This window comes from Hypanus sabinus, chromosome 12 (assembly GCF_030144855.1).
Source record: "Hypanus sabinus isolate sHypSab1 chromosome 12, sHypSab1.hap1, whole genome shotgun sequence".
Lineage (NCBI taxonomy): Eukaryota > Metazoa > Chordata > Chondrichthyes > Myliobatiformes > Dasyatidae > Hypanus > Hypanus sabinus.
The window spans coordinates 90,696,409-90,718,277 of NC_082717.1; the positions used below are offsets into that span (position 1 = coordinate 90,696,409).

Sequence of the window (21,869 nt, forward strand, 5' to 3'; positions counted from 1 at the left end):
CAGGCCATTTGATTAGTCTCCATCTGCCACCCAGAACATTTATTGGGGGGGGGGATTTCATTGAAATCTACGTAATATTGAAAGGTCTAGAAAGAATGATCATGGAGAGGATGCTTTCAATTGTGGAAGAGTCTAGGACCAGAGGACTCCCTTCAGAACACAGATGAGGAAGAATCCTAGCTAATGCAAGTGAATCTGTGGAATTCATTGCCACCGAAGGCCGTGGGGGCAAAGTCGCTGGGTATATTTAAAGTGGAAGTTGATAAGTTCCTGATAAGTAAAGGTGCCAAAGGTTATGGGCAGAAGGCAGGAGAATGGGGTGAGAGGAATAATAAATCAACCAGAATGGAATAGCAGAGCATACTCAATGGGCTGAATGGCCTAATTCTGCTCCTATGTTTTATGGTCTTATGTAGGCAACAATTCCGATTTCATCAGAACCCAAGCCCATGGAGCAGGACTCTCAGACCTACACAAATAGAGTGGATGTGGAGAGGATGCTTTCTTATTGGGGGGGAGGGGCAATAGCCTAGGACCAGAGGACACAGCCACAGAACACACTAATACCCCTTTAGAACAGAGATGAGGAGGAATTTCTTTAGCCTGAGTGTGGTGACTCTGTGGAATCCATTGCCACGGTTGTGGAAGCCAAGTCATTGAGTATTTTTAAGTGGAGGTAGATAGTTTCTTGATTAGTAGGGATGCCAAAGGTTATGCTGAGAAGGCACAGAATGAGATTGAGAGGGGTAATAAATCAGCCATGACAGAATGGCAGAGCAGACTCAATGGGCCGAATGGCCTAATTTGCTCCCGTGTCTTATGGTAGCATAGACTCCTTAACCTCCTTCTTTGCCAGAATCATTCCGAGAATCAGAACGTTGTCGCCTGGATTACACTGCTGCTGCAGTCACTCCCCACAACAAATATTTCTCAACAGGTTAGGCAGCATCTGTTGAGGTGGAAACCAGCAGAAACGATTGAGGTTAATGATCTCCCATCAGTATTGGGAAGACCATCAACACCATATTCTCAAATACAAATGTAGACGGGCTATAAATGTTGGCTTTGCAAAGCATGTGGCGCGTGGCCAAGTGGTTAAGGTGTTGGAGTAGCGATCTCAAGGTCGTGAGTTGGAGCCCCAGCCAAGGCAGCGCATTGTGTCCTTGAGCAAGGTACTTAACCACCCATTGCTCCAGGTCTACCCAGCTGAAAATGGGTACCGGCAAAATGCTGGGGGTTAACCTTGCGATAGACTGGCGTCCTATCCGGGGGGGGGGTAGTCTCGTACTCTCAGTCACTTCATGTCACAGAAAATGGCATAAGCACCAGCCTGATGAGCCAATAAGGCTCGGGACAGACTTTAACTACTTTTGAAAAGCATGGCCAGATCCAAAGCAACAATTTATGAAAAGATTGGTTAGAGGGAAAGGGAAAGATGGGTTGATTGACAGTTAACGATCTTCTAAATAGGATAATGAGGAGCATTCTCACTTTCTAATTGGTCAGGTGAGATTGTGCATTATGAGGGCATCTGTGTCAGGCGGCTGTGAATGAAAAGCAGTTTAGTTGGAGAAGTTAGACCTGTTCTCCAGCCACATGTGGAGCAGTCACAGATATGGCCCAGGGCTGTGGAATATGCTCGGGGAGCATGTTCCCTGCCTGTTTTACCCTGCTATCCTTGTCCTAGCTACTGAAAATGGGCAATTAGTGGCCCTTTGAAATAGGATGCCCAACAAGCACACAAAGCACAACTTCTCTCTCTTTAACTGTTGGACCATATCGTCTTGATCTTGTTTTACTCTTCAACTAGCCTAGGAAGGCAGCCTAATGTTGTTCAATGAATACTTGTACATCAGCAGTGTTGATGCTAAACACCTGTGTTCACTGTGTTACTGTGTTCACCCCGGAAGACCAGCTAGATTCCCTTCGTCTGCCGCTGCAGGAGATCAGGAACTGCTGCGTGCTTGCTCTTGCAGAAACATGGCTCCAGTAAACACCCCATGCACCATCAATTTTCAGGCCATGCCACTCAGTCTTAATATTATTTTGTGACTCTATGCTATCATATCCACTGCATGTGTGCAGTGTGTAACTGTATGCACTGAGTTTTGTATCTTGGCCCTGGAGAAATGCTGTTTTGTTCAACTGTATACATGTGTATGGTTGAAATGACAATTCAACTTGAACTTGCTGCTTGTCTGAAGCTGTATCTGGTGGAAAGCTGGAACAAGCAGGGAGGGAGAACTAAAATGGCAGTATGTCTTTTGAGGAGAGGAATAGACTGAAGAATCCCTGGTACTGGGGAGCACTGAGTGGCTGCAGCATGGACCGAAAGGATCATAGAACACAGAACATAAAAGCCCTTTCAGTCCATGATTCTGTGGTGACCATTTAACTTATTCCAAAATTAATCTAACCCTTTCCTCCTACATAGCCCTCCATTTTTCTAGCATCTGTGTGTCTACCCACAGGGCCAATAAAAAGTATTCACCACCCCCCCCCCCAAAGTTTTCATGTTTTATTGTTTTACAACATTGAATCACAGTGGATTTAATTAGGCTTTTTTGACACTGATCAACAAAAAAGGACTCTTTCATGTCAAATTGAAAACAGATCTCTACAAAGTGATGTAAATTAATTACAAATATAAAAAACAATATAACTGATTGCACAAGTATTCACTCCCTTTAATATGACACACCAAATCATCACTGGTGTAGTCAATTCATTTTATAAGTCATATAATTAGTTAAATGGAGGTCTTTTTTTTTGGGAGACCTGTGTGCAGTCAAGGTGTTTCAAATGACTGTAGGAAAATACAGTATCTGGAAGGTCCAACTGCTGGTGAGTCAGTATCCTGGCAAAAACTACACCACGAAGGCAAAAGAACACTCCAAGCAACTCCACTAAAAGGTTATTGAAAAACACAAGTCAGGAGATGGATACAAGAAAATATTTAAGTCACAGAATATGTCATGTTATGTCAATCATCAAGAAATGGAAAGAATATGGTACAGCTGCAAGTCTGCCTAGAACAGGCTGTCCTCAAAAACTAAGTGACCGTGCAAGAAGGGGATTAATCAGAGGCCACCAAGAGACCTGTGACAACTCTGGAGGAGTTACAAGCTTTGTTGGCTCAGATGGGAGAGACTGCGAATACAACTGTTGTCCACATACTTCACCCATTGCCAGTCTCCCATAAAAGTGCACAGAGAAAGCCACTGTTGAAAAAAAAACTTACATGAATTCTCAGCTAGTTTGTCAGAAGGCATGTAGGAGACTCTGAAGAAGGTTCTATGGTCTGATGAAACCAAAATTGAGCTTTTTGGCCATCAGACTAAACGCTATGTTTGGCATAAGCCAAATACTGCACATCATCAAGAACACACCATCCTCACCATGAACCATGGTGGTGGCTGCATTGTGCTGTGGGGATGCTTCACTACAGCAGGCCCTGGAAGGCTTGTAAAGGTACAGGGTAAAACGAATGCAACAAAATACAGGGAAATCCCGGAGGAAAATCGGATATAGTCTGCAAGAGAACTGCGACCTGCGAGATTTGTTTTCCAGCAAGACAATGACTGCAAGCATAAAACAGGACTGGCATAAAAACATCAAAGTTAATGTCCTGGAGTGGCCAAGTCACAGTCCAAACCTCAATCCAATAGAGAATTTGTAGCTGGACTTTAAAAAGGCTGTTCACCCATGATCCCCATGCAATCTGACAGAGCTTGAGCAGTTTTGTAAAGAAGAATGGGGAAAAATTACAGTGTCCAGATGTGCAAAGCTGACAGAGACTTATCCACACACACTCGAGGCTGTAATTGCTGCCAAAGGTGCACCTACTGAATACTTGAAGGGGGTGAGTAATTATGCAATCAATTATCTTGTGTTGAGCAACTATAATAAATTTAGGCCAATTTGTAGAAATTTGTTTTCACTTTGACACAGAAAAGCTTTTTCTGTTGATCTATGTCAAAAAAGCAAAATTAAATCCACTGTGATTCAATGTTGTAAAACAATAAAACATGAAAACTTCCAAGAAGGGTGAATACATTTTATAGGCACTGTATATGTTGTATGTTCTTAAGGGGGAATGGAGAACAGGTTCATTTTTGTACTGTTGTCATCTATCATCACTGATTGGCAAACCTTTAAACAGCAAGTATACGTCACCAGACCACTAGCTGCCTATACTTAAAGACTATTGGTGAAACGCAGGGTAGCACAGTGGCCACTTCCTCAAGCTCTGGTGACCCCAGTGCGAACCGGATCACTCAGCTGGGCTTCAGCAAACTTACACTGGAGTCTAAGAATTGATAAAGGCTCCATTTACCCCCGCAGTGTTAGTGACATCAGGCATTCAGTCTGGAAGAGAATTATCACTGTGAATACAGAACAATTTCCAAAAGCTAGCCAAGGGTGAGGGGCCAAATTACCTTCTGAGCTGCGAAAGTCCTTAAGGAATTCACAGAATCATAACGAGCTGATTGGAAGTAACCTTTCACATAATGAAGGGAACCAATTTTGATCTTTAATATATCAATGTTCCTCTCAACCATGGCTGCAAACAGGAATATTTTATTTATTTATTAAGAGGTACAGCACGGTAATAGTCCCTGCGTCATCCAATTAAACCTGTGTAAAGGGGGTTTCTTCTTTTTTCTTTGTTACTGTGTATGTAATCAAAAGGGCTTCTTTGTTTTGTTAAAAGCAGGAATTTTTTTTGTTTAAGAGAGTGCTGGAAGCTTGTTTGGGTTAAAATTTACTAATAATGAGAATTGTATTCCTTTGTAAACCAAATAGGGATTAACGTTCTTTCTTCTGAGTCTGTAAGCTTTTGTTGACGGGCTTTTGGGGAGATCGACGTGAGGGGGTTGAGAGAGAGTTCGCAATGCTGTAAGCTGGGCGAGGAACGGACCCCAAGTGGGGGTCCGAGTCCAGGAGGTACTCCGAGGAGGGGGGATGAAGCTAGATGTGCTTGGTTGACCACTCGGAGGGTCCTGAGCTGCGAGTTGAGGAGTTCGGAGGGGATCGAATGGTGGCCAGAAGACTTCAGTAATTGAGCTCCAACGGTTGTGCACGAAGTGGTTTGGACTTTGATAAGTTTGGCGCCTTTTCTTTATTTTTTCTCTTCATATATACTGTATCGTTATTAATCACTTAGTTATAGTAACCTTTATAAATTGTACTCATTTAATCACTTATGGTGTACTGTCTGTTTTTGGGCGAGGCGGGGACATCACACAGCATCCACACCAGCTGATTACCCCGTTTGGCGGGGCTGAAGGCTGCTCCCCCTAGACGAGAACGAGCTGAGCGAGCCTGAGGTGACCCAGGGGATTACACCCACAACTGTCACTGCCGCTGGAGTAGCATTACGCCACCATGCTGCCCTCTGTCAAGACCTTCATTCGCACGGACTCACCAGACTTCACCATCTGCACCTACCAGGCCTCGATCAGTAACACTTGCACCTTAGAATCCATCTGGAGGCTAAAGCACAAAGCCCAGATGACACTCCTGAAGAGGCAGAGGGCGTGTTGCACAGAATTTGAAAGGAAAGCTAACCCAAAGTTTAGGTGGATGCAAAAGTTCCCAGGCTCTCCTCGCCAATCAGGCCAGTTGCTTCATCCAATAATTCCACCCTCTCCCATCCAAAATCATTCTGGTCCGGCTGGTCAGTATTCCGTTATCCTTTCTGAGAGATTGCTTTGTGAAAACTCACTGCCACCTTTCCCCCACCCATACATTTGAAAAGGTGCATACTTACAGGAAGGAGTTCACAACTTGATCCTTTGAACTTTGAACGCCCAATGCACATGGGCACGGCTGACCCACCAACTTAACTCTGTACAGGCAACACCCCCTCCATTCAAGTCTTTGAAACTTGCCCTACTGGGCTTCAGAAATCACTTCCCAAAAGTCTCAGATGCAGAATAAGATTTGCCATCACAAAATTTGTATAAAAAGTGTAAGTAAATAGACAGGATTTTTTTTTAATTCGCCTCACAGGTGACACAGCTTCAAAATTGCGATGATTTTCTAGGAACTCAAACTCCTGTAACACGGATCACCTGTATTTCCATCTGCCCAAGGATATCTTTCACTGTCCTCATACATCAAGAATCTAACCATCTCTTCTTTAAAAACATTCAGAGATCCGGCTTGCGCTGCCCTTTGAGGAATCCAAAGGCACAGCATGCTTAGAGAAAGAGAGAGAAAAAATGCATCTCATCCTGGCCTCAAATAGATGACCCTCATTTTTAAACAGAGACTGTTTCCAGATTCTCCCCACAAGAGGAAACATCCTCTCCCACATCCACACTGCCAAGACCTTCTCCAGGATCTCAGTCCTTTCTCATTCTACTGAAGCCCAGCAGACACGAGCCTAGCCTGCCTGTCCACCCTTCCACATGAAGACAGCCCGGCACTTCCACGTTGCTCTAAGTACCTTACAGTGGCATTCCCTTAGTTTAAAAATAAACCGAGACCTGCAAAAAGTGTGGTGGACCCTAACCTGTATTTGCTGGTCTTTCTCCGTCTCCTTGCTCTGGTCAGCCTGGAGCAGAGCCTCTATGGACTGAATCCGCTCCTCCAGTTGTCCTTTCTCAGAGTTGGCTTCTGTCAGCTGGGAATGTAGTTCCTCTACGTCCTTTGCTTTGGTCTTCAGCTCCGCCTCGGCCAACGCCATCTTAGCCTGAAGATCTACAGCCGGGTAGAGCAAGGAAAACAGAGTGTTAGCACTTGTTGTCGCAGGTCAGGTACAAGGTGCTTAAATCAGAGAGCCCCATCCTGCGGTATAGGCCCCAGGTTCGAAAGTCCTGCCTTGTGCACTCTCCAATTCTCAGTTAGATGCAATAGGGAAAACTGGGATACTGTCTGTAAAGGAGGTCAAAATTATTTTCCACACTATCAGATCACTGAAGTGACTTCCATGAGCAGTTCTCCATCACTATCTCTGATAGTAGTGTCAGCAGCGACACAGTGCAGCCCTCACTCAGCACTGCTCCGGCCTGGAGCGTGGAGGTTCAAATCCGACTGGACTCTCTGCCACGCAATCGAAGCTTACACTACCGTACAGTGCTGAGAGAGGGCTGCACTCTCTCTCTCTCCAAAGAGGACCGGTCTGCTCTTTCTGGTACTTATTAAATATCTCATTTGTTTTAAACAAGAACTAGGAATTCTCAGTAGTATCCTGGCCAGGTGGCACAGGAGCGTAACAGGTAGTGTAACCCTATACAGCACCAGTGATTCGGTTCAATTCCCACCACTACCTGTAAGGAGATTTAACATTCTCCCCCTGACCACATGGGTTTACTCCCACATTCTGAGTTAGTAGGTTACCAGGTTAGTTAGTTAGTTACGGGGGCATAATTGGGTGATGTGGCCTTGTTACTGTGCTGTATCTCCAAATTAAAAACAAAATAAATACAATTTAACCCAAGGAAACACTTCATGGAAACAATTAGTTGGTAACTTTTAAAAGCAGAAACTACTGGAGGTACTCAGCAGGCCAGGCAGCAACTCAGAATATAAAAACCCAGCTGATGTTTCAGGTCAGTTATCTTTCATCAGAACCTGGAAATCCAATGCAGAGCCACAGAACACTAGAAGTAAGTCAGGCAGCATCTGTGGAGAGTGAATTTAATTTATGCTGTCTCCATTGCTAGTTGATGACTGTTCTGCAGAAATCGGGTAGGCTATTATCAGAAATTGGTGTGGACTCCAAAATGCTTCTTCAGATGTGCCTAGATAGAAGATGTGATGCTGCTCTTTGGCTTCACATTGGAACAGCACAGGGAGATCAGAGTGGTAAAGGGCTTCAGTGGCCAGCAACTGGACAATCCTTACAGACTGATTCAAGGTCTTCACCTGATCTCTGGGTTCTCCAATGTAAAGAAGCCACATTGTGAACAGCAAATTCAGTACATTAGATTGGAAACGTTTGTGAATGGACAAAGTGTTTGGGTCCCTGGGTGGTGGAAAGGGAAAAGGTGTTCTATATATCCTGTCGTTGCATGGAAGAGGTAGTGGGGGGGGGGGGGGGGAGCAGTGTCGGAAATGATAAGAGCAAACGATGGAGCCATCAATGGCTTTTGGAATGCTTAAAGTGGGAAGTGAGCGGGGGAGAAAAATGGGTAGGACTCCATAGAAGGTGGTGAAAATTACAGAGGATGATACAGTGAAAGCAGAGACTGGAGAGAGGAAGGCGAAGACCAGGGGACCACAATCCTTTCACTGGATGGGAGAAGATATGCTCCAGGTAGATGCTGTGGTGAAAATTACAGGGGATGAAATGCTGAAAGCAGAGATTGGTGAGGACCAGGAACCGTAATCCTTCCTATCGTTGGGAGAAGATACGGTCCAATTAGATGCTGTGGTAAAAATCACAGCGGATTAAAAACTGAATGCAGAGACTGGAGGGATGGAAGGTGAGGACAAAGGGACCATAATTCTTCATTTCATTGGGAGAAGATATGGTTCAGATAGATGCCAGAATGTGTGAGCAATGGTTATTAACCTATCCCAGAGGTGGAAATATCAAAAGAGAAAAGGTCTGGAGATGGACCATGTGAAAATGAGAAAGGTGAAAATCAGTAGCAATGGTGTCAAAATCTTTCATTTGCACATAAGAGCAGCACCGAAAGGGTCACTCATTTCCAGCATTCTCTGATTTTATTTCAGATTTCTAGCTTCTGCAACATTTTATTTTCACCATTGCTGGCCAATATTAATTCCTGGGTCCAATCGTCCTCTGGGCACTACCCTGGACATACAACCTCACTCAGCACAGAGAACATGCATCACTCTCTCCCTTCGACAACCCATCCCATGCTGGGATAAAGGCCCACAGGTCACCAAATCACGGAGATTAGCTGCAGGGACCCTAGTCTTCAAGAAGGCTGGATGGAGAGAGCCCTGGAACCATGGTGACCCCAAGTACATGGGAGGCCTGGGAATGCGGAGCGATAGGTGCTGATTTTCTGGGCCAAGTGGCAAAAGAATTCTTTCTTTGGTTGTGCCAACCTCCGTGAAGCCATCATCTTGTACCCCACATTGTTCGCCCACCAGACAGACTCACCGGTATAACTGCTCAGGATGGCGCGCTGCTCCCCCCGGGCCTTCTCTGTCTCCGTGAGCAGTGTGGTATAGCTGCTCTGGGACTTCTGGAGCTCCTCACTGACGTCGTCCAGCCGCTTCTGCAGTGTGCTCTCTGTTTCCTGCTGGCTCAGCTGCAGTGGACAGTGAGAGTGAGCGTTTCAGTGCATGGGGAGACAGGATGGCCACTGTCGCCAGCAGTAGCCCACGGCATTAACCTTTCCCCCAGATCCCACCCTCCCCGTTTTCAACATCTGTGGACTCAGTGGCGTCACATTTCTGGGAAACCCCATCGGTCAACCAGTCCGGGGCCGCAGGATCCCCAGGGATGTGGTCACATGATGTTAAATCCCTCCGCAATCACCGGTGACACCTTGTCACTGTACAAGCAAAATCCAGATTTCAGGTGGTCCTTTGGCTGCAAGAAGCCCAACAGTTCAATTCATTGTCATTCAACCATACACATGCATACAGCCAAACGAAACGTCGTTCCGCTGGGGCCAAGGTGCAGAACAGTGCGCAGAGTCACAATCCAACATATAAAGTCACAAAATAAAATTAGCTCAAGTCCCTGAGTGACAGGCTGACAAAGGGCGAACTGTATGTTTCTGGCACTATGATAGTAAAACAAACCGTTAGTAGTAATATGTGAAACAGCAGCACTGAGAGAGGTAAAGTAACCAGTGCAGGTTGAGAGTGGGTCTGTGAGTTGGGGTGTGAGGGTGAGAGGGGGTAGATTCAGACATGTGTGCTGGGTGTCAGCAGGATGTTGAAAAGTCTAACAGTCTAGAGGAAGAAGCTGTTGCCCATCCTGACGGTTCTTGTTCTTGTGCTGTGGTGCTTTCTGACTGACAGGAGGAGATCAATGAGATTGTGGGAAGGATGGGAGGGGCCTCTGACAATGCTGGAGGCACTGTGGAAGTAACGCTTTTGACATGGCTCCTGAATTTGGGAGGGAGGAGGGGAGGTTTACAAGTCCTCACTATGCGTTGCAGGGTCTTGCGATCTCTTGCATTGCATTTCCCATGCTGCAACTCTCTCCAGTAGAATGCAGTGAGAATGGCGGGGAGGGGCGTGCAGACTCGCTTGCCTCAGTCTCCTCAGAAAGTGCAGGCACTACTGTGCTCCCTTGGCTAAAGTGGTGGTGTTGAGAGACCAGTGGAGATCCTCAGTGGTGTGCACACCAAGGAGTTTTACTCCCAATCATAGCCCAACCTTCCCCAGCTCTGTGTAAGCTCCCCAAGCTTGGGTGGCTCCAGTCCTCAGAAAGAAGAGCACGATCTGCTGAACTCTGTAGTAAACACAGTGCAAATCACAGACCGCCATTACATCTCCCCTTCCCATATGTGGCCAAGCCACCACCAAGGATCACACACACCAGGGACGGGCTATGCAATATGCCAAGACCACCAGACTCAAAAATTGTTATTTCTCCCAAACACTCATGCTGACCAACAGCTCTACCCATTAACCCTCCCCCGCCACTACTACTACTTTACATCAGCTGCTCCTCTCCTCAGCCCCCTTCATCCCTCTCCCCAAGCTCTGCCACTTTACACTCACACTTCACACCTCGTACCCACATTGAGTCAGCCACTGTCCGACTGTGTTTTCACATGTCCTGCTGCTACCTGGAAGAGTTCCTCTTGCCAAGAGTCACTTGGTCACTTTATCTAATTTCCTGTCAGAGGCTCAGATACTCCTGCACCTAGCGTCACTTTATGTCCATACAGTTAGTCTATTTATCTAATGTATATACACCTACATTCAACGGTTACTTGTACATTGTGCTTGTAGGATTGTTTTTATATCTCTTGTGTTTTTATGCTGATTGTCAGTGTTTTGTTGCATCAGAACTGGAGTAACAATAATTTCTTTCCCCTTTACACTCCTGTCCTGAGGAATGAGAATAAACAATATTGAATGCTGCCCCAAAGCGAACAGCCCAACCCTCAGACTCTCTGCCCGACTAAGCACCTTGGTAACTCTTGGTAAAGGACAGGGTAGGGGCACAGGGAAAGAGGAGGCAGTGGGAGTCTGTCCCCTGGTGCTCAGTGAAGGAGGGAGGTGTGTGACAGCCGGGTGCTCTGTCCTCACTTACCTGCATCTGGGCCAACTGCTGCTCGTACTTGCTGACCTTGCCCTCCAGTGTCTTCCGCAGCTGCTCGTCCTGGTGTAGGGACTCCGACTTCTCGCCCAGCTCCTTCGTCAGCTTGGCACACTCCTGCCGCAACTTGGCCAGCTCGGCGTTCTGCCTGGGGTAAAGGTGGATCAGGTTCAGTGGCCGAGCGGAAGAACAGGCCCAGGAGAACACACAACCAACATGTACAAAAGGAAGGGAACTGCCAAGGTAACAAAGACAAAATGCTGGGGAAAGCCATCTACGGAGAGAAATAAAGTGCCGACAATTCTGTCCCTTCAACGGGACTCTGACTGCCTCAAAGTTTGATCTTCCTTTGATTTGATTTTACACTAAGCATCAAGCGTTGACAGGGATTAGAGCACAGAACATTACAGCACAGTACAGGCCCTTCAGCCCAGTGTTGTGCCAACCTTTTAGCCTACGCCAAGATCAATCTAACCCTTCCCTCCATTTTCCTATCTTTCCCTCCACTATCCTGGGTAAGAGTTTCTATCCTAGTCCCTTTCTTTAAAAAAGTAATTGCTGCTGTGAAGAATTTTGTTTGGAATTTGGGTTCCAGGATAATTTACGCCGGGGCTGTGCATTTACACTTTTAGAGTCGTTTAGCACTGGAACAGACCCTCAGCACTACAGATCCATGCCAGCCAAGATTACCAGGTTCCATTTGCCCTCTAAATCAGGGGTTCCCAACCTGGACCCCTTGCTTAATGGTATTGGTCCTTGGCACGATCAAGGATGGGATCCCTTGATCTAAGCCTTTCTTATCCACATACCTGCCCAAATGTCTGTTAAATACAGTTAAACCTTGCTTGGCACTGTGCAGATCGAATTCCTTATCCACCACTGTCCACAGCAGACAATCATTCCCCTGCCAAGTCACACCAACAGAACGTGGTTCTCAGCATCCTCTCTCACTCTGGCCGCAAGTTGCACTGCACAGGTAAGATTACACACTATCTGCCAACACGCAGACATCACACACTCACCGCGTGTGGGAGAATGGACAGCTCACACAAAACATGCAGCTTAGTCGCCCTCACACATAGGCGAGGGTGGCAGCCCTTGTGACAGAGGCAGAGGTAAGCAGAAAGTCCACCCTAACCAGGTCAATAATTGAGAGAAACTATCTGCCTACTCAACATATTGACCCAAGAAAGAAAGAAACAGGAATTGACGTTTTATATTTCTTTACCACAGGAGACCATTTGGTCCATTGAGTCTATGCTGGTTCAATGAGCAATCATGTTCCCCACCAATTTTTCCTGACACCTATACTCCCCAAATTCCCCACGACTGCCCATGGATTCTGCCACTCGCCCACATGATTGGGACAATTAACCCAACGCTTCAGTTTTCCAGTGTCTAATTGTCCATTTCCTGGTGTGCAAAGTGTTCATTTATTGCCCATTATTGACAGATGGTTTCTCTACACTTCACCAGGCAGGGGCAGTACTCTGGGGGATGTGGGACGGACAGCAGCCCCACTCCCCAAACACAAGTAGACCAGGATAGGTACAGCAATCTCTCCTCTCCAAAGAAAAGCCCTCAAACCTGGCAGCACTTAACTTGTCTACATCCTGCCATCAACAATCTGACCCATGCTCCCTTCATCAGTCTGTCCCTCCCCGCGTTTATTGCCCCAGTTTGGCCCCATCTCAATTTACTGCTGAGTCCTTTCCTCACACTGCCTGGTCTACCCCTTCAGTGTGCGCTCACTCCCACCCCAGTTTAACCCCTCCCCCTCGTTCACCTGACTTACCACCTCAGAGAGTCCCCTCATCCACTTCAATGGACTCTCATTCCCACCTTATATAGCCATGGTTACCAACCCTGGCAATCAGTCTACCTCAACCCTCAGTTTGCTCTCCTTCCCCCTTAGTCTGCCCCAACTCTCCCTGATTCTTGGTAACACCACACACCGGAACCACTCCGGCATATTCCCCTCCGTGACATCAGCTGCCAACCTCCCGATGTTGGACTGTCCAACCCAGTACCTCAGCAGCTACCCCCAGAGAGCAGCAAAGGGTTGGGGGGGTGGGGGCAGTACTCTGTGCTTACTTGCTCTCGGTCTGACTGGTGGCCTGATTGAGGGCATCCCTCAGGATGGAGTTCTCCTGCTGCAGTCGAGCTATCTGTGCAGTGGGCCCGTTGTCCAGCTGTTCCTGAAGCCCCCGGATCTGGAAGGGAAACATTTCATTCAGAGCTAGCAAAACAAACGTTTCAATATAGAAACGATGCCACATCCATCCGAGATGGCTTCAGTGGGATTTACTCTCGAGCAAACATTTGGTCTATGGGGCCCATACAGGTGCACGCTTCTTTGCACAGGCTGTGACAACCATACTGGCTCCCTGATTAACTAACAATGCCTCAGATTTAAAGTGCTCACATTCTTTTGCAAAGCCAGAATCAGGTTTAATATCACTAGCAGAGGTCATGAGATTTGTTGTTTTGCAGCAGCAGTAGAGTGCAATAAACAATTAAAATTCCTATAAATTACAATAAGCATATATATTTAAAAAACTAAATAAGCAGTGCTAACAGAGAGGAAAAAATAGTGAGGTGGAGTTCATGAGTTCAATGCCCATTCAAAAATCAGATGGCAGAGGGAAAGAAGCTGTCCCTGAAACATTGGATGTGTGTCTTCGGGCTCCTGTACCTCCTCCTTGATGGTAGCAATGAGAAGAGGGTGATGGGGGTCCTTAATGATGGATGCCACCTTTTTGAGGCATCACCTTTTGAAGGTCCTGGATGCTGGGGAGGCTGGTGCCCATGGTGGAGCTGGCTGAGTTTATAACTTTCTGCAGCTGTTTCTGTTCCTGTGCCCCTCCATACCAGACAGTGATGCAACCAGTTAGAAAGATGTCTACAGTACACCTGTAGAGACTTGAAAGTGTCTTTGGTGACAGGACCAACTCTCTTCAAACTCTCAATGAAATACTGCTGCTGCTGCTGCTGAGCCTTCTTTGTAATTGCATCAGTATGTTGGGCCCTCCCTGTCTTTGTCATGGCGACTTCCTCAAACCTCCCAACTCGCCCTGCATGCTGCACCTCTCCACTTCATGTCCTGGCACAGCCTTCCACTACAGTCGGCCCACCACCGGTGGTTGCCTGGAATGCTGTCTGCCAAAACCTCTCCAACTCCTGGCACCTTCAATACTGCTTGAAATCTACCTCATTCCCTGTGTGCCTGTTGTCAAAGCAACATTTCAAAGCTCACAAGTCCAAAGTAAATTTATTATCAAAGTATGTATATGTCACCATATACTACACTGAGATTCATTTTCTTGCAGGCATTCATGGTGGATACAAAGAAATACAGTAGAATCAACTGAAACGACAGGATGCCACACTCTTCTTGGGCACTGGTATGATTGAAGCCTGCTTGGAGTAGGTGGGCACCTCAGACTGTCGAAGTGAGAGGTTAAAGATGTCATATACAGGCGGCCAGTTGATTTGCACAGGCCTCTGGTACTGTCAGGTACACCATCTGGGCCAATTCATCATCTGGAAGGATGCACTCACGTTGGCCTCAGAGACTGAAACAAGAAGGTCGTCAGGGGCTGTGAGAGTTCGTGAAGGTGCCTCCGTGTCCTGTCAGTCAAAGCGAACATAAAAGGCATTGAGCTCATGTGGGAGAGAAACCTTGTCACATACGATATAGGAACAGAATTAGACCATTTGGCCCATCGAGCCTGCTCCACCATTTCATTATGGCTGATCCAATTTTCCTCTCAGCCCCAATCTCCACCTAGCATTTCTTCATGCCCTGGCCAATCAAGAATCTATCAACCTCTGCCTTAAATACACATAAATTCTTGGCCTCCACAGCTGCCTGTGGCAAAGAATTCCACAGATTCACCACTCTCTGGCTAAAGAATCTTCAAAATCTCTGTTCTAAAAGAACACCTCTCCATTCTGAGGTTGTGTCCTCTAGTCTTAGATTCTCCCACCAGAGGAAACATCCTCTCCACATCCACTCTATCAAGCCTTTCACCATTCGATAGGTATCAATGAGGTCACCCGTCATTCTTCTGAATTCCAGTGAATACAGGCCCAGAGCCATCAAACACTCTTCATATGACAAACCGTTCAATCCTGGAATCATTTTCATGAACCTCCTTTGAACCATCTCCAGTTTCAGCAGACCTTTTCTAAGCTAAGGGGCCCAAACCTGCTCACAATACTCCAAGTGGCTCCTCACCAGTGCTTTATAAAGTTTCAACATTACATCCTTGCTTTTATATTCTAGGCCTCTTGAAATGAATGCTAACGTTGCATTTGCCTTCCGCACCATGGACTCAACCTGCAAATGGATCTTTAGGGAATCCTGCACAAGGACTCCCAAGTCGCTCCATTTAGAAAGCAGCCTACACTTTTATTTCTTCTACCAAAATGCATGACCATACACTTCCCAAAACAGTAGATCTGCCACTTCTTTGCCATTCTCCTAATCTGTCCAAATCCTTCTGCAGCCTCTCTACTTCCTCAAGCTGCCTGGTTTGCATAGTTCCCTGAAGGTGGAATCTCATGTGGATAGGGTGGTGAAGAAAGCTTTTGGTATGCTGGCCTTTATAAATCAGAGTACTGAGTTTAGGAGTTGAGATGCAATGTCAAAATTGTACAAGGCATTGGTAAGGCCGAATTTGGAATATTGTGTACAGTTCTGGTCACCGGATTATGGGAAAGATGTCAATAAAATAGAGAGAGTACAGAGAAGATTTATCAGAATGTTACCTGGGTTTCAGCACCTAAGTTACAGAGAAAGGTTGAACAAGTTAGGTCTTTATTCTTTGGAGCATAGAAGGTTGAGGGGGGGACTTGATAGAGGTATTTAAAATTATGAGGGGGATAGATAGAGTTGACGATGATAGGCTTTTTCCATTGAGAATAGGGGAGATTCAAACAAGACATGAGTTGAGAGTTAGGGGGCAAAAGTTTAGGGGTAATACAAGGGGGAATTTCTTTACTCAGAGAGTGGTAGCTGTGTGGAACGAGCTTCCAGTAGAAGTGGTTGTAGCGGTGTGCTACACGCAGCGCTAAAATTACGACACGGAGTCGGTAACTGCAGTCGAAGGAAAAACTTTATTCGAAAACTTCAGCCTCACTTTTAAGCCTCTGTCAACCGGCCCCCCATGGCGAAGAGGCTCCAAAGCTCTGTGCTCGCAAACCCCCGTAGGCTATCTAATTGTGAGTCGGTTCGGATACGCTAGGAAATGAGGCGCTACATAACCCCCCCCCCAGAACCGGCGATACACCCCCCAATGTCCACAGCCTGGGCCAGAACCTGCTTGGGAGGTCGGCCTCTGCGCCGAGGCGCCGGAAACTCGGCCGGTTGCGCCAGGTCCACATGGGCCGGCTTGAGGCGGTCCACCGTGAAAACCTCCTCCTTCCCCCCAACGTCCAGCACGAACGTGGACCCGTTGTTCCGGAGCACCGTAAACGGCCCCTCGTATGGCCGCTGCAGCGGTGGCCGATGCCCACCCCTTCGTACAAACACAAACTTACAGTTCCGTAGGTCTTTGGGTACGCAGGTCGGGTGCCGCCCATGCTGTGAAGTGGGTATGGGGGCCAGGTTACCGAGCTTCTCGCGAAGTCTGCCCAGGACTGCAGCGGGTTCTTCCTCTTGCCCCCTCGGGGCTGGTAGGAACTCCCCGGGGACGGCCAGGGGCGCGCCGTATACCAACTTGGCCGACGAGGCGTGCAGGTCGTCCTTGGGCGCTGTGCGGATGCCGAGAAGGACCCAGGGAAGCTCGTCCGCCCAGTTGGCTCCTCGCAGGCGGGCCATGAGGGCCGACTTCAGGTGACGGTGGAAACGCTCCACTAGCCCGTTCGACTGTGGGTGGTAGGCAGTGGTGTGGTGCAGCTGAGTCCCCAAAAGGCTGGCCATAGCTGACCACAGGCTGGAGGTGAACTGGGCGCCTCTGTCGGAGGTAATGTGGGCTGGTACACCAAAGCGGGATATCCAGGTGGCGAGCAGGGCTCGGGCGCAAGATTCGGAGGTGGTGTCGGTGAGCGGGACCGCCTCTGGCCATCTTGTGAACCGGTCCACGATAGTCAGGAGGTAACGCGCTCCGCGCGACACTGGCAGGGGGCCCACGATATCCACATGAATGTGGTCGAAACGCCGGTGGGCGGGATGGAACTGCTGCGGTGGGGCTTTGGTGTGCCGCTGAACCTTGGCCGTCTGGCAGTGCATGCACGTTCTGGCCCATTCACTGACCTGTTTGCGGAGACCGTGCCAAACGAACCTGCTGGAAACCAGCCGGACAGTTGTCCGGATGGAGGGATGCGCCAAGTTATGAATGGAGTCGAAAACACGTCGCCGCCAGGCTGCGGGGACGACCGGACGGGGCTGGCCGGTGGCGACGTCACAGAGTAGGGTCCTCTCACCTGGGCCCACGGGGAGGTCCTGGAGCTGCAAACCAGAGACTGCAGTCCTGTAACTCGGAATCTCCTCATCTACCTGCTGTGCCTCTGCCAGTGCCTCAAAGTCTACCCCTTGGGAAAGGGCATGAACGGTAGGGCGAGAGAGCGCATCCGCCACGACATTGTCCTTACCCGAGACGTGCCGGACATCCGTTGTGTATTCAGAGATGTAGGACAGGTGGCGTTGCTGGCGGGATGACCAGGGGTCGGATGCTTTCGTAAACGCAAAGGTAAGCGGTTTGTGGTCCGTGAACGCGGTGAAGGGCCGACCTTCTAGGAAGTACCTGAAATGCCGGATTGCCAGGTAGAGCGCCAACAGTTCCCGGTCAAAAGCACTGTACTTGAGCTCGGGTGGCCGCAGGTGTTTGCTGAAAAACGCCAGGGGTTGCCAGCGACCTGCGATGAGCTGCTCCAGCACCCCACCGACTGCCGTGTTTGATGCGTCCACTGTGAGGGCGGTAGGGGTGTCCATTCTGGGATGTACTAGCATTGCGGCGTCAGCCAAAGCTTCCTTCGTTTGAACGAAAGCGGCGGCGGACTCCTCGTCCCAGGTAATGTCCTTGCTCGGACCCGACATCAGGGCGAACAGGGGGCGCATGATCCGGGCAGCTGAAGGGAGGAAGCGGCGGTAGAAATTGACCATACCTACGAATTCCTGAAGGCCTTTGATCGTGGTGGGTCGGGGGAAGTGGCGGACCGCATCTACCTTAGCGGGCAGAGGGGTTGCCCCGTCTTTAGTAATCCTGTGGCCCAGGAAGTCAATGGTATCAAGTCCGAACTGGCATTTGGCAGGGTTGATTGTAAGACCGTACTCACTCAGTCGGGCGCAGAGTTGACGGAGGTGGGACAGATGCTCCTGACGACTGCCGCTGGCTATGAGGATGTCATCCAAATAGATGAACGCGAAGTCCAGGTCCCGTCCCACCGCGTCCATTAACCGCTGGAACGTCTGTGCGGCATTCTTCAGGCCGAACGGCATGCGGAGGAACTCGAAGAGGCCAAACGGGGTGATGAGAGCCGTTTTGGGGACGTCGTCAGGATGCATCGGGATTTGATGGTACCCTCGGACAAGGTAGACCTTGGAGAAGATCCGGGCGCCGTGCAGGTTTGCCGCAAAGTTCTGAATGTGCGGCACAGGGTAGCGGTCCGGTGTGGTAGCCTCGTTCAGCCTGCGGTAGTCGCCGCACGGTCTCCAGCCCCCCGTCGCTTTGGGCACCATGTGCAGGGGGGAAGCCCAGGGGCTGTCGGACCGCCGGATGATCCCCAATTCCTCCATTCTCTGGAACTCCTCCTTCGCCAGTCGGAGCTTGTCCGGGGGAAGCCGCCGAGCACGGGCATGGAGGGGTGGTCCCTGTGTCGGGATGTGGTGCTGTACGCCGTGCCTGGGCATGGCTGCTGTGAACTGCGGTGCCAGAACCGATGGGAACTCCGCCAGGACCCTGGTGAAGTCGTTGTCGGACAGCGTGATAGAGCCGAGGTGAGGGGCTGGCAACTGGGCCGCGCCCAGGGAGAACGTCTGAAAGGTCTCGGCGTGTACCAGTCTCTTCCTGGGCAGGTCAACCAGCAGGCTGTGAGCTCGCAAAAAATCCGCACCCAGAAGCAGTTGGGCTACGGCGGCCAGTGTGAAGTCCCACGTGAACTGGCTGGGGCCGAACAGTAGCTGCACCTGACGGGTGCCATAGGTCCTTACTGTGCTGCCATTCACGGCCCTCGGGGGGGACCCGGTGCCCTGCTGCAGGTGTCGTAACTCGTCGGAGGTAAAACGCTGATCTCAGCCCCAGTATCGACCAAAAACCGGCGTCCCGACCTTCTATCCCACACATACAGGAGGCTATCCCGATGGCCAGCCGCCGTAGCCATCAGCGGCGGCTGGCCCTGGCGTTTCCCGGGAACTTGCAGGGCGGGCGGCAACGGTGGGCTTCTGCGCCCCACCGCTGGTGGTAGAAGCACCAGTGGTCATTGGGCCGGGGGTTAGTGGGCTCTGCGGCCGGGCCTGGACTGGTTTGCTGCCGGGAGCGTGGCTGGGAGATCTGTGCGATGGACGCCCCGCTCACCTTTTTGGCGTTCCACAGCAAGTCCGCCCGGGCTGCCACCTTCCGGGGGTCACTGAAATCCGCGTCGGACAGCAGCAGGCGTATGTCCTCGGGCAGCTGCTCCAGGAATGCCTGCTCAAACATGAGGCCTGTGTGTCCCTCGGCCAGAGACAACATCTCATTCATTAAAGCCGATGGAGGTCTGTCGCCCAAGCCATCCAGGTGCAGTAAACGGGCAGCCCGCTCGCGCCGTGAGAGTCCGAAAGTCCTGAGGAGCAGGGCTTTGAATTCCGTGTACTTGCCGTCTGCCGGGGGCGACTGTACGAACTCCGCGACCTGGGCCGCTGTGTCCTGGTCGAGGGAGCCCACCACGTAGTAGTAGCGGGTGTCTTCTGAGGTGATCCGGCGAACGTGGAATTGGGCTTCGGCTTGCTGGAACCATAGGTCCGGGCGCTGTGTCCAGAAACCCGGCAGTTTCAACGAAACCGCATGAACAGAGGCGGCGTCGGTCATTTCTGGTCCAAAAATCGTTTGGACCGTCGGGGTCACCAATTGTAGCGGTGTGCTACACGCAGCGCTAAAATTACTACACGGAGTCGGTAACTGCAGTCGAAGGAAAAACTTTATTCGAAAACTTCAGCCTCACTTTTAAGCCTCTGTCAACTGGCCCCCCATGGCGAAGAGGCTCCAAAGCTCTGTGCTCGCAAACCCCCGTAGGCTATCTAATTGTGAGTCGGTTCGGATACGCTAGGAAATGAGGCGCTACATGGTAGAGGCAAGTTCGATAGTCATTTAAAGTAAAATTGGACAGGAAAGGAATGGAGGGTTATGGCCTGAGTGCAGATTGGTGGGATTAGGTGAGAGTAAGCTTTCGGCACAGACTAGAAGGGCCGAGATGGTCTGTTTCTGTGCTGTAATTGTTACATGGTCCTCTACCCCTCTTCATATTGTCTGCAAACTTTGCAACAAAGCCAACAATTCCAAAAACCAAATCACTGACATAAAAAGTAAAAAGAATTGGTCCCAAAACAGGCCCCTGTGGAACACCACTAGTCACCTGCAGCCAACTAAGAAAGGTCCCCTTTATTCCCACAATTTGCCTCCTGCCTATCAACCACTGCTTTACCCATGCTAGAATCTTTCCTGTAAACCCATGGGCTTGTAGCTTGTTTTGCAGTCTCATGCGTGGCACCTTGTCAAATGCCTTCTGAAAATCCAAACACTACATCAACCGATTCTCCTTTGTCTGTCTACAAGTTGCTTGGTTTTGCTTTGTAGGACGTGATAGCATTCAAGCCTTGCCACAGCTGTCAAGCATCCTTTAACTCCTAGCAGCATTTCACTTTAAGGCTGTTCTTCACACAAGACAAAATTATGCTGTGCTGTTCTGATTAAACTTGCAAGAGAGCAATTAACCTGCAATGGAGCAATTTTCTCTGGGTGCCTTGAGGTCTATGAGGGAACTCGACATTTTAGTAGGGGTTTCATTCTCCCTTGTGCTTTTCCTTTGGTATAAAACTCTGCAAATGACTGAAGCAATAATGCACTGCATGAAAATCAGCCTCAGCAGTCTGAGAAACGATGTGTTTTACTTACCATCAGAGTACTACCTCTCTATTCCTCTTTGGGGGTGGCACAGTAGTGCAGTGGTTGGTGTAATGCTACTACAACCTCAGCGATCACTGATCAGGATTTAATTCCCGTTGCAGCCTGTAAGGAATTTATACATCCTGCTCGTGTCCACATGGGCTTCCTCTGGGTGTTCCAGTTTTGTCTCACATTCCAAAAACCTACAGGTTAGGTTAGTGAGTTGTGGGCATACTATGATGGTTATGATAGACACTTGCAGACTGTCTATCACAACCCTCACACTGACTTGATTTGGAACAAAAGGCAGAATTCACTACAAGCTTTGATGTAAATGTGACAAATAAAGCTAACCTTTAGAACAGCCAGACCTCACTCACCAGTATCCTTTGAAATCATACTACTCAGAGGGCTGATACTCAGTTTTCAATATTTGTGCTGTGTGAAATGTGCAAGCTCAAACATGTCCCGTGACGTGTGGAGCTTCGACATGAAGGTCAAGGTCACAGCTTTTTGGCCTCAAGACCATTCCTGGCTGTTGCTAACTTCTGCCATATCTCTGTTGCATCAGGGAG

The 21,869-nt window shown here is 49.0% G+C and overlaps 1 protein-coding gene across 3 annotated transcripts in view; it reads right to left on the bottom strand.

Moving 5' to 3' along the window:
- LOC132403133 (ribosome-binding protein 1-like) overlaps positions 1 to 21,869 on the bottom strand; it is a 152,581-nt gene that overhangs the window by 49,683 nt on the left and 81,029 nt on the right. For all 3 annotated transcript variants that reach the window (XM_059986434.1, XM_059986435.1, XM_059986433.1), the window contains exons 6-9: positions 13,304 to 13,422; positions 11,204 to 11,357; positions 9,086 to 9,236; positions 6,521 to 6,708 (exon numbers count right to left, since the gene is read on the bottom strand). In XM_059986434.1, the coding sequence (XP_059842417.1) occupies positions 6,521 to 6,708; positions 9,086 to 9,236; positions 11,204 to 11,357; positions 13,304 to 13,422 (612 nt within the window). The remainder of the gene's footprint in view (positions 1 to 6,520; positions 6,709 to 9,085; positions 9,237 to 11,203; positions 11,358 to 13,303; positions 13,423 to 21,869) is intronic.